Source organism: Pollachius pollachius (assembly GCF_949987615.1).
Source record: "Pollachius pollachius genome assembly, chromosome: 9".
NCBI lineage: Eukaryota > Metazoa > Chordata > Actinopteri > Gadiformes > Gadidae > Pollachius > Pollachius pollachius.
Genome location: NC_136942.1, coordinates 7,078,367 through 7,090,895, shown reverse-complemented (window position 1 = coordinate 7,090,895; position 12,529 = coordinate 7,078,367). Strand labels below are relative to the sequence as shown.

Sequence of the window (12,529 nt, the reverse complement as noted above, 5' to 3'; positions counted from 1 at the left end):
GACATTTTGTCCGACTTATTAAGTGTGTCTCTGTGAGGGAGGTGTGTGTGTGTGTGTGTGTGTGTGTGTGTGTGTGTGTGTGTGAAAGGGAGCTGTGATTTACCGAAAATGCATGTCTTCGTTTGTATAAGTTTACCGTTTTGGAGACACTTTTAGCTTAACAACGAAGCGTGAATTCAGATACAGCTCATTATAGAGACATAGAGGGTTATAGCCTGCAGATAGCCTTTGCAGTTGGGACCCAGTAGTACTTTTCATATTTGGAGACTAACCCCGTAGCTGCTAGGACAGTAATCTGCCCCTATCATTGTCTCATTCTCTGCAATCCTCAACTCTCTCTCTCCCACTGCCTGCCACCTGAACGCAACATGGCTGAGCTCCACCAATCAATATTGTCTCCCTAATGTTCAATTACACTACACCAGCAAATATCAGGCCAGCATGGCAGGGGAATGAATGAATGAATGAGTGGCCAGGTGTGGATTGATACCTAGTGCTTGGGGCGCTGTCACACGTACTTGACATCATATTTATTTCACGGCCCGGCTCTTGGCCACAACAAATATGGAGACACACCAGGGTCTAACTGCAAAAGTAATCATCATTTATTGATGAACAAATGTTAACCAAAAATAATGGTGTAACAAGAGTTGAATGGTGTCTTCAGAGGGAGAGAGCCATGGGCAGACTGGTGAGCCTATCTGCAGCCAGCTGCTCCACCCACCAGGAACCAACTGAGAGGAGAGAGAGACAGGGCGGGGCCAAGCAACCACACAAAGACAGCCAGAGGGCCCCCACAATAGGCCGCTGAAGAATAAGTCCCGCCTCTGAGGCTCCGGTTCCATCGGTGCCGTTAATGCTTCTTCATAATAGTTAACTACTTTAACGGCACCGACAATCCAAAACCCAAGTGGAATCTAGATTGAAAAAGTGTGTAGTTCAAAACGTGAGCAGCTTTTACTTCTCCGCCACCTACAGAGTTTGCTATGTACGATCATTCAAAAACCTCATGTAATTTCCCATAGACATTTGTCTGATGGACCCAGGAGCCTCGGAGGCGGGACTTATTCTTCAGAGGTCCATGTAGCTGGCTAAGAATATTTACGACCGCCAGCCAAACATAGGCGCTAGTTCTACCGATTTCCTTTTACACGGGGGTGGAGGAAATGGGAGCAAAAACAATCAGCATTAGTGACAAATCATTACGCCTTAGACCAAGCAAGTCCTAATTGAGTTGTTATGAGCTTTCTCGTAAAATATTGAGTTAAATCTAGTGTCCTAATGCGGTTTTACTGACGAAAATGATGCACTTAGTATGATATATGAAGCAATGTTTACACTCACTACACCGGACGTCATTGTTTGCATGCAATTTAAACAGTTTTCAACTATTAATATTCTCAATTGAACAGGGACGTTTAACAGGGCAGTAAGACTGTCATTGGTATCAGCCTTCCTCTGTACACTATAACGCCAGCTCGCTGCCTTCCCGGGCCTCCAGAGGACTTGAGCGTGTGCTAATGTCCATGTTTACCCACACAGCTGCTGCTTGTCATAGCGCCGGGCCTGGCATCAGGCTGTTAGCTGCTGGCTGCTAGCTATTAGCTGGTTGTCGTGTTAGGCTAACAAGCCTGGTGGGAAAGGGAGACTGATGTGCTGCACCAGAGACTGATGGTGACAGACATCATCACTTGTGGTAGCGAGGGCCATCCGTCCGTCCTGTCAATCATTAGTCTATCTTGCACCTTGCTGAAGCGAAGGCCTCCAGACTGGGTGAGGGCTTGGAGGCATCACGGCTGTTTTGCATCACGGACTGTGTGTTTCCGATTGATACCGGATGTCTTTTTGTTTCGTTTTTTGTAGCGTGAACTGTGTCATTATTGATGAGTGTGTGGTGTATCCCTGACATGCCGAGTCATGACAAGTCTTGTGAGGTTTCCGTCTCCTCTAGTGCGTTGAATGTTAAATTTTGAATGTCGAACGTTGAATGTTGAATGTGTGTGTCATGTAACGCAGGTCTCTGTGGGTGGTTGTAAAGAAGATTATTCTGCTCAGTTCAGAGGACGTTGAAGACTCAGTCGCAGAAGTTACAGCGACAAGTAGATTTGCGATTCAAGCAGAATACGATATCAGGTACAGCCAGACTCAAGACAGGAGCGCACGACAACTTGCAGTAATTAGACCAGCTTTCACCCAGTCGCTTGCCCTGATCCTCAGACTACAGATTCATCATATTTATAAATATGAGTCTTGAGTCTCCATTTTTATGTATAAAACATACATAAAAGTATTATGTAATAAGTATAGACGGATCGACAGTCAGACAAGCAGGCAGGTAAAAGATAGACACTGACTGACTGACTGACTGACTGACTGACTGACTGACTGACTGACTGACTGACTGACTGACTGACTGACTGACTGACTGACTGACTGACATGCAGGCAGGTAGAAAGACAGACAGGCAGAGAGAAGGACTGGGTAGTGTGCCCCCTTGAAGGACTGCTGCAGAGAGATGAAAGGCTATTTGGACAGAATCATGAGGAAGACCACAATGGCTGGTCGGTTGGTTGGCTCCTCAGATACAATACTGCTCTCTGTTCATCACAAGAACGCACCCTTCTATTTGGACCTAGGACCCTTTATCCTCTGGGCATAATCAACTCTCCACGAGTCACAGTCACATTGGAATTGCAAATTAAAAAGATTAGATCTCGTATGACAAATACAAATAATCTCTGTCAGGTTCAAATGGGAACAAGCTCTGTATTGGTGTTTTACTATTTGGTCATTTAGCAAAATACTTTTATCCAAAGCCAGTTACAGTGAATTCAGATACATGAAATGAAGGAGGGTTAGGCATCTTGCTCAAGGCTGCTTACTGGTACACTGTGGACACAGGGGATTGAACCCAGCACAGTTTGCCTGGGGTCAGACACCCTAGCCTAGCCTAGCCACTACATTATCCTGCCACATCCTGCCACTAATATCTCTCTCTCTCTCTCTCTCGCTCTCTCTCTCTCTCTCTCTCTCTCTCTCTCTCTCTCTCTCTCTCTCTCTCTCTCTCTCTCTCTCTCTCTCTCTCCCCAGGAGAAGCAGCCAGTTCAGCTCATGTCCCACCTGCTGTAGCTTTCCAGCCGTCATCTCAGTGAGCTGGCTCCAACCAGTAGCAGAGCCATGCTGCAGCTCCACCTGCTGCAGCTCCACCTGCTGCTGCTCCACCTGCTGCTCTCCTCAGCGTCCACAGGTCGGTAGGCCTCCTCACCTTCCCCCTGAGCTTCCTGTCTGGAAAGTATACCGCTTACTTGTTCAAATAAGTTAAGCTATATTCTGGACTCAAATCCTGGACCAATGACGTAATTGGTCCAACATCTGTGATTCAGTGAACTATTTAAATTTTTATGAAGCAGTACTCCCTTATGTTATTAATATCCAACGTGACGCCTCCTCTTTAATTGCCAAACGTATGTAATGACATAAGAACATTTAAAGCAAGAAAGCAATAAAATGCTACTCATTTTATACTGTGCGAGTTAAGAACAAGAACTACCCAAAATAACATGACATATTGTTTTGGCCTTAGCATCTAGTTTTGTCTCTTTGATTCTGACGTCACTGGCCCCTTGAGTGCTTGGTGTCTTATGTGTAGATTAACAACCAAATACAAAGACTGTGGGTAGATGCCTACACAGCGCTAACATCCTTATTTCATCTCTTGTTAAAAAAAGACAAGGATGAGATGGTATGGTATGGTTTATCTACGTATGAGGAACATCAGGATAAAGTAGAAAGGTGATTTACTTGCAAACAGAAAAATAAATTGTTGCCTGCTGAAGTGAGGCCTTTTGTAAAAATGACACTCAGTTAGTAGCCTGCTGAATAAATTATATTAATTGTAATTTGTCTACCTTCACCAAAGGCTTTTACATCATATTACGTTAAGATATAAGTGCCCCACTTAAAATGATTTACAAGGCCACATAAAAAGAAAAATGCATTTATGAACAAAAAAACATATTACCTCCATCATAAAAGTGGCACTCAAATGTTTCGTCAACTTTTCATTCCAAAAACGTCTATACCGCAGCACCTGCTCAAGTACAAATAAATAAATTCTTTACTGAGTAAGTCGATGTTTAACGGTTATATTTCATATTTGACTCCAGCACAGCGAGCTCAGATTTGATATGTGAGTGTGAAAGCAGCTATGATACGAGCAGAGCAGAGGAGACAGAAAACAGCAGGGGGGGGGGGGAAGTACCTGTCTAAAGAAAACTACTCACCCTCTGTGTGTCTACTCACTATAATAAACACATCACATCGCACAGCATTCAGCCTGAACTTTCCTTCGAGTGACGTCACGTTATTTAAAGTTCACTTTCTGAACTATAAACTTCCTTCAACATAGCTCCCACAACGAAACTGAGAGTTTGGAAAATAATATGTAATGTTGTGTGGTTGTTACGTCCTACTATATCTTATGTTAGCATAATAATAATACATAAAAGCTTTATAATTGAATAATGATAATAATAATAATAATAATACAGGCAATAAATCGAAAATAAGGATGAAATCAGACTTGTACACTCATAATTCCTTCGTATAGTTTCAACGTGGTGTGGGCTTTTATGTGTGCCTCTGTGCGGTGGTCTCTACTGTTAGTGCAGGCAGACAACAGCCATCCATACTAAATAGGTCATGTCCCTGGCTCGGCCAAATCGTCCTGACATCTCTCTTGAAGGGTCCACAAGCTAGCTCATGTGACACTATATACGTAAGTCATACAAAAATAATCTAAACTCACACAGCACCGACCCGGCATATTTACCATTCTTGAGACTGTTATTTGGCTTTAATATTAACACAGCTGTGTCTATATAATGCAACGATAATATGTCCTGCAGTGATGTTGTCATGGATTTACTGGATGTGTTAACATAAAGGTTTAACTAATAATGAAATGTTTATAAAATGTCCCCGGGCTTCATGCTTTACGTCTTGAATCTATATCTTATCTTTATAAGCCAGCAACCTCACACAACCTCATATGTATAGGAGATTCCTTTGCATATCAGTTGGCTCCAAAACCGTGAGTTTGGGAAACGTTGTCCTAAAGTGACTGTACAACCCACCAGCCGCCGGCACCCTTAATTAAAATCAAACTCAATTAAACACATTCCGGGATGTTCCTCACACAACAGGCCTGGTAATCAGCCAACGTTTGAATCTTGTGATGACTACAGTCATCACCACAGCGAGAGCCCAGTCACAAAGTCAAAACCAAAGACCCTCACTAGCCGGGTTTGTTGTCAGCGTTAGCGGGCAATCTGGAGTGTGTTTTTCCACTCAGTGTGTTTTTCCACTCAGTGGGTCTCCAGCTGAAGGCTGCCCGTCAGCGCCCAGCTGCTTTAACCTCCACTCTGCTGATTTATGTTTCGTACGAGTCACAGATACGTCAAGGAAATGTCTTTGGGATGTTAATATTAATAATGGGTCCAACTGAATTGTGCTTTTTAAAAGATAAACACGTTCATCGTTGCAGAACGCATTTGGAGTAGCAAAGTATCTGGGTTCTAGGTTTGATTGTTTTCTAAAGGGATGGACGTGAAAATAACTGGATGCAGTATCAGCAAATGATAATGTTTGCTGCATCTGTGTGAGTTCATTACATAGCAGTTATAATAGTTTAGCTTTTTGCTTTTGGAACACTGCCTACTTCATCACTATGAAGCACTCCGATTTCAAGTGGTGCTGAAAGCGTTTTTTAAAATGCCTTGGATTGCGCACGCCTACAGAAACACTTTGTGGCTGCGCATGAGAGCTGAATGAAATATTAAAGGCTGACACACATGTCTCCACCACCACGCTTGCTTATATGACTCTCCCCTTGAACCCTGTTTCAGATGCAGCCATGTATGGGGAGCCCGCCGACTTCTATGGAGGTAAGAACAGCGGTCTGCCATACAGCTTTTGTTGTGTAATACCATCTTTCAAACTAAGAATCCTAGAAAATACGGCTCGCTTTTTTATCAGTAGGTAAGTAAGTAAATAAATAATAAACAGATGGCAATTTGCAATTAACATGACTCTGCTTCCCAAATAAAGCACACGTATAGTACGCACGTACGCATGCACGCACCCTGGCACGTGCACATACATACACACAAGTTTCAATTCCCTGTGCAGGCGGTGAACACATGCAGCTTTGATGCGTGGATGTGTGTAGCCAGAACTAGATGGGTGGAATGAGCCACATTGACTTTGACCTCAGAGGTAAAGCGAAGAGAAGTTCAAGTGAGCTTTCATCCTTCCGACGGGGAATAAAAGACCGGCATATTCAATTATGAATGACTTGATCCCGCCGCTGCGGTGTATGCTGCCGATTCTCACAATTTTGATTAAAAAAGGAATGCTGGCTTGGTGCTGGTTTAAGAGGCGCTCTCGTCTTAACTGAAAAAGGTTAAAAGTTCATAATAGAATACGTGTTCAATGTTATTTTCTGTTAGTCGCCTCGTTAACTCTGTGTCCCTTAACCATAAACAACATGGTATCTGAATGAACGTGTGTTACGCAAAAACTAAACAGATTGATGTCTGTGATGCCACGGAAATACCCAGGTCGGAATATTAATTTTTTCCTCAATGACATCAAATGTTGAGAAATTGTTCTGTATTCACAAAGTTCTTCTTTCTAGGTATTTTTCGACCTGTGTACTTGTTTGCCACACTATTTTTCCTTTGGGGCAGAATCTTATTGCAGATTCCTTCAGCAGCTGTTAAAATGGAGATGCCATTAGAGGCTTTCTAATGATAATCCCTGATCACACTTTCTGGGTTATCCTTCCTTTATTTGCCCCTATGGATCCAGACACAACTTCATTGGTTTTCACTGAAGCATGTCCGTCGCTTTATGGTTGAATTTCACACGGTGAGTTAGCTGCTCAGCCAATGTTGATTCGTCCAAAGAATGTGCTAGCCACGGGCCTATCTGAGTAATGATAATAGTATTTACGATTCCTTCATTCGGACTCAACTACAGTGTAATTCCAGGCTAAATGGCTCCCTGGCTAGCAACAAAGCACCACCACCACCGATCCATCTCCCTTGTCCCCTCTTCTCCCAAACAGTATCCCAAATGAAACTCCTCTACCATGGTTCACTGACCCAGGAAAGGTACTCCACTGCTCCCCGAAGGAAGTACGCATGCTGTGTTTACCCCGTTGGGCTTCTGCATTTCATGTCAGGCAGCAGAGGAAAAGCCACCAAGATGGGTTAGTGGTGTCTGGAGCCTCCCTGGCAGATCTTTGGCCATCAGCTTCTCACTCTTACCTCCCCCTAAGGAGTGGTAGGAGTGCAGTGGTATGTACTCTGTGTCTAGCTGTCGGCTCTACTTAGAGCTGACCCTCACAGATGGACTGCACAGCCCTTCCTCATGGCCTGCAGGAGATGGAGGGTGTGAGGGAGAGGAGCGTAATGAAAAGATGTCCCGAGGACGTTTGTTGATATCTCGCCGATACGTTTCGCTGATTGCTCTCTCTTCACGTTCATCTGAATGCCGCTAGTCTAGCCCTATAATCTATGGATGATGCCTACCACTGTATGTGTGGACGGCATCAGTCTTTGGATGGACATTGCAGTAATTACCTCATGGATTATTGAGATCTCAGGGCCTATATGTGGGTATCACGGAGGGAAGATGGATGAAAGCTATTTCTGTGTGACTGTGTGATTCATTATACATGACTCATTTCTGCTGGAATGAGAAACGCTACGTGGTAGGGGCTTGATAAACACCCAAAGTCCTGCTAAACCCAACAGCTCTCCAGGCCGCCATTTAGGCGAACGCGAAACGCTGTTGGTGGGCTTTCATACGGTCCAGAGTCGCTCCTGACCAATCCGATTTCAGGATTCCTGTATTTTTTGTTATGAACGACGTCAAACCAAGTGACTGGCACTCACAACACAGTGCTCGGCTTTCGCCACACGCCCCGGGGAGTTTGAGATGTCTTCGCCAATAATGGCCGGCCAACGCTTTTCTGAATGAGCACATTGTGCATCCTGCCACTGTTCATTTAACGTTGAGCACAGGGAGTGCAGGGAGTGCAGTGTCCCCCCGCTGCTACCATGAGCTTGTCTTCATGGCACACTTCCTCTAATTAACACAGGCCACGACAAGGCCAGGGTTCACCAGCTGTTAGTGTCCAGTGTGTGTTCATTGTAGTGTGCAGTGCCTGCATTATAATGGGGCCCATTCACATAGCAGCCATCTTGGTTCTAAATGTGGAATCAGCGTTAGTACCAACTGGAGTTTAGAACTGAGATAGAACCAAGATGGCCGCTAAAATGAATAAGGCCCATGGCATGGAGGTGTGTGTGCGTGCGTGCGTGCGTGTGTGTGTATGTGTGTGTGTGTGTCCGTTTCTGTGTATATGTCTGCTGTGATTGTTTTCTTGAAGGGGAAAATCAAGGGGAAGGCAGGCTGACAGCGAGGGGTAAATTGAGGAAGTGGGCATGGTGCTTTGTCACATATTGTGATGCTGTGTCTAGGACAGCGTGTTGATGGGACTGGACGTCAGGCAGGGGACATCATAGCTGTCTCCCTAAGCCTGCATTAGCTGCAGAAGACTCAGTCATCTACTGTTTAATGACTGAACCACATCACGCTATGCTGGTGCCTTCTTTATAGACGACAGCATTGCGTGAGGTGCCAAACTACTGAATAGTCTTTTATTCTTCGGTAATTGCTCTTTATTCTGCTCAGAGCCATGTTGCGCTTGGTTGTTTTTCAGTAAACTAAGGTTATTACAGTAATCCTCCCACTTGACGCAAGCCCAGATAAACCCCATCTAAACACACTCCTTTTGTTTATCGCCACTGCGGGCTGTTTTTTGTAATTACAATATATTATATATTAAATTATAACACATCATTTCTCACAAACATCACAATTACTGTCATAGTCATCCCTGAACTTCTACCCACACTTTGGTTACCAAACCACCAAAATGTGATCCCAAAAAACGAAACGAGAGCAGAGATACATCTGAGGATAAATCGGAGGTAAACCTCCATTCGCAGTTCCCATATTAGGAAGAGCATTAGCTCTGAGATAGCCTGTGCCTTCTGGTGTAGCCACGCAGTGCATGAGAACATGTGTCTGCTTCCCCGCAGATGGCCCTGTTAGAGGCTGATTGTGGCTGACAGCCTTCATAGCGACACCGTCCACATCCCACAGTAGCCTGCTGTAAATATTCTGTTTGGCTGTTTCCCAAGCCAAGGGCGTTTCAGAACCATATTTCATGCAATATTTAATGTTTACGTTTGTTCGTAGTGAAGCAGAGCTGTTCAATATTGTATGTTGGAACCGATTGATTCCGTATTTGTTTAGTTCTTTTGGCCTGTGAGACAGTGAGGATGTTTAAACTGATGAGACTGCCTGCTCTGACTCTGGGTTCTAGGAGATGATCATTTTGGTGCCCGGGTTTCCCATCCTACTGTACATATGTTCTCCGTCCCACTGGGCTACGTGCCAATTTGCATGTGTAAACATGCCACAGATGCAACCGCCTTAAAACCGCCCAGCTGTTGAGCAAAGTTGAGCTGAGCTAGCATTTGTCAGTAAGTTTTGTTGGCTTACGTTTTAATATATACCCTCTCTCATAGTAATTATATGCCGAAAACAATCCAGGGTTTATCGAAAACAAGGAGGTTGGTTTGCAGCCATGCTCCACCATTAAAAGGTGACCCGTCGTAAGCTGTGTACGCACGTCGTATCACAAGTCATACTGTCTTCCAACAGCTAAAATGACAAGTAATGCTGCGATGAATAATTGATCAGAATCGATGATGGCACAGATTGGCTGCCCTCGGATGGAACAGCCCAGAGTGGTATTGTAGTAGTTGTGCAGGCTGATGTGTTTTCAGATCACATGAGAGGCCCTGTCCTCCCGTCTGACCTCTATGCTGAATGGCGGGCTGTGTTTTAACACTGAAGTTGGTCCAGAGAAGGGCATCTTTATCCCTCCAGTTGGCCCCGGAGACAAAGGCTTTTTCTTTCAATTAGTCTTTGTGTGTGCCCTGTGTGGTTGTATCAGTCAGTTAGTGCGTCTGTCTTTCTGCCTGTCCACTGGTCCGTTAGATTAGTCTGGCCGTGTAAATGATTGCTTGCCCCCGTTGGAGATCGCCACAGTGCAATCCACAGTTAAGTGGTGCCAATAGAACAGAGAAAGAGGGGGAGAGGGGTGGAGGCTGGAAGTTGTTGTTGGTGGTGGTGGTGGTGGTGGTGGGTTGGGTTGGTCAAGGGAGTGGGGAGAAGGAGAAGCACATACAGATTGAGTTCAATGAACAACTGGGCCCTGGGGACATGGCCTAAAGTGCCATTGAACCCAAAATCGTGTTCAGATTCCAGCTGAATAAGGGGGTTAATTTACCCTTTAAGAGAGGCACATGGAGCCGGGGAAAAGGGTGACTCGAGTTAATTCTGGGGGATGGATGGGTTTGATTGTTTGTCTTGTGTGCTTTTATAATAGTGATTTGAATGTTTTGAATGCCCAGAAGAGGAGTTGATGAGAGTGGCTGAGAGAGAGAGAGAGAGAGAGAGAGAGAGAGAGAGAGACTCACACACCAGGGGAACCTGACCCGGGCGGTTTGGTGTGCTGGGACCCACTCAGACAGAGCAGGAGGTCTGTGTGGCTGGGAGGCAGGCGGTGAGCGGGGTCTGTTGCCCTGCTCCACTGCTCCCCATGGCCATCTGTCTCATGGCTCCGCACCGGGGAGAGAGAGAGAGAGAGAGAGAGAGGGAGAGAGTGCCTGTGGTGCCTGTGGAGAGCCTCCACCAGCAGTCCTATCCCCGGGTCAAACCACCTACCTACCACCTACGCCTGCCTGCCCTGCCACCGGTCCCTGGTATCCCCCCCCCCCCCCCCCCCCCCCCCCCCCACACACACACACACACACACACACACACACACACACACACACACACACACACACACACACACACACACACACACACACACACAGCGCGGTCTCTAGCTCAACCATGTGTCACCCCTCTGGGTTTGAGCTCATACTCCTCGGCAGCAATGCCCCTCTGTTGTAGCTGTTCTCGGGTTTGTTTTTAAGTCTTCCCGTTTATGTTGCGTTCTTTGTCCTCTGGGCCTTTGTGTTCCTGGATTTTGTGTTATCGAGCTATTTTGTGTGCTATCTTCGTTTTCCTGTAATCCCCTCCCCTCAGCGCGAGGGCATGACGACTCTCTTAACGGGGGGCGGCTGAGAGACCCTCAAAGCGCGGTTGTGTCGTGTGGTGGGAAGGAGAGAGTCCCAGTTTCACAGCCAGGCTGACACAGAGCCACAGTCGCATTTCATTGGCTCGGTGCTCTGTTGATTAGTCAGAGGGATACGTTGTTCTTGCATAAGGTGTCAGTTCCAGCGTGTCATAGCCAAGTAAATATGTATGTTTTAATCCTTGTCTTCTTTGTTTCATTTCCCCTCGCTGGTGGTTGAATAGGAGTGTGTGTGTTGTAGCGGATATATGTGAATCACAGTTCAGCCTGTCAAGGTGATACTTTCAAAACTATGAGTGACATAAGGGAAGGGCGGGGGGGGGGGTTCAGTCCTGTACAGAGGCAACCCTCCTGGGTTTCAGACACACAAACACACACACACACACACACACACACACACACACACACACACAGAGCGGGTTCACCTAGTCACCCAAACACATACACGCCTACTTGATCTGAGGGAATAATCAGAGTTGGAGTACATTTCTGCTCATTGCTTATTCATTGCCATGTCATTATGTTTATGGCTTATTCATGGCTCCACTTGTGATCTCTGTCTGTTTTAATGAGTAACCGGAGATAATTGTGTGTGTGTGTGTGTGTACCAACACCCGCCATTTTTTGGATCAGCTTGTTTGCTTGATTTCTCTGTTGGGAGGGAGAAGCTAGGCTAATGATCAGGAAAACACGCATTCGTGTTTTGCAAGCTGCTGGTGAAAACACACCCATCCACAGAGCAAATGTTATAGGGCGGGGGTCTATATATTAATCGTTTGACTGATGGTTGCATCTTTATATATATATTATCTACATAATCTTGGTTTAGGTATGGCTGGAAGTGGGTAGAGCATTCAGTGTGTTTCTGTGTATGCACTTCGATGTCAAACCAGTGCTGTAATGAACTAGAAGTGGTGTCTTTAAAGAGTCTCTAGTCTATGTCCAGCTCTTAACTACCGTTTCAAAACATTTTGTTTTGTTCAGTTTTTTTTCTTTATTTAAATATGTAAAAGATAAATACAAGTAGCACTTTGAGAGTGGTCCCAATGAAAGGCACATTATCCCTTGAATGTATAATTATCATTATCATTAATACCCATCCTGTGCCCTGCAATCCTCGCAGCCCATTAACACCCCGAACACATCTCCACATTAACATATTTATTTATGCTTTTATTTATTTATTTCTCCGTCCTACTGACCCAGAACGGCCCGTCAGGCATGGGGATTTCATTTTGTTGG

At 45.2% G+C, this 12,529-nt stretch overlaps 1 protein-coding gene across 3 annotated transcripts in view; it reads left to right on the top strand.

Moving 5' to 3' along the window:
* The window catches only part of cntn1a (contactin 1a), a 67,577-nt gene that overhangs the window by 26,672 nt on the left and 28,376 nt on the right, over positions 1-12,529 (top strand). For all 3 annotated transcript variants that reach the window (XM_079744083.1, XM_079744084.1, XM_079744085.1), the window contains exons 2-3: positions 3,091-3,247; positions 5,907-5,945. In XM_079744083.1, coding sequence (XP_079600209.1) covers positions 3,178-3,247; positions 5,907-5,945 — 109 coding nt within the window. In that variant the 5' untranslated portion in view covers positions 3,091-3,177. The remainder of the gene's footprint in view (positions 1-3,090; positions 3,248-5,906; positions 5,946-12,529) is intronic.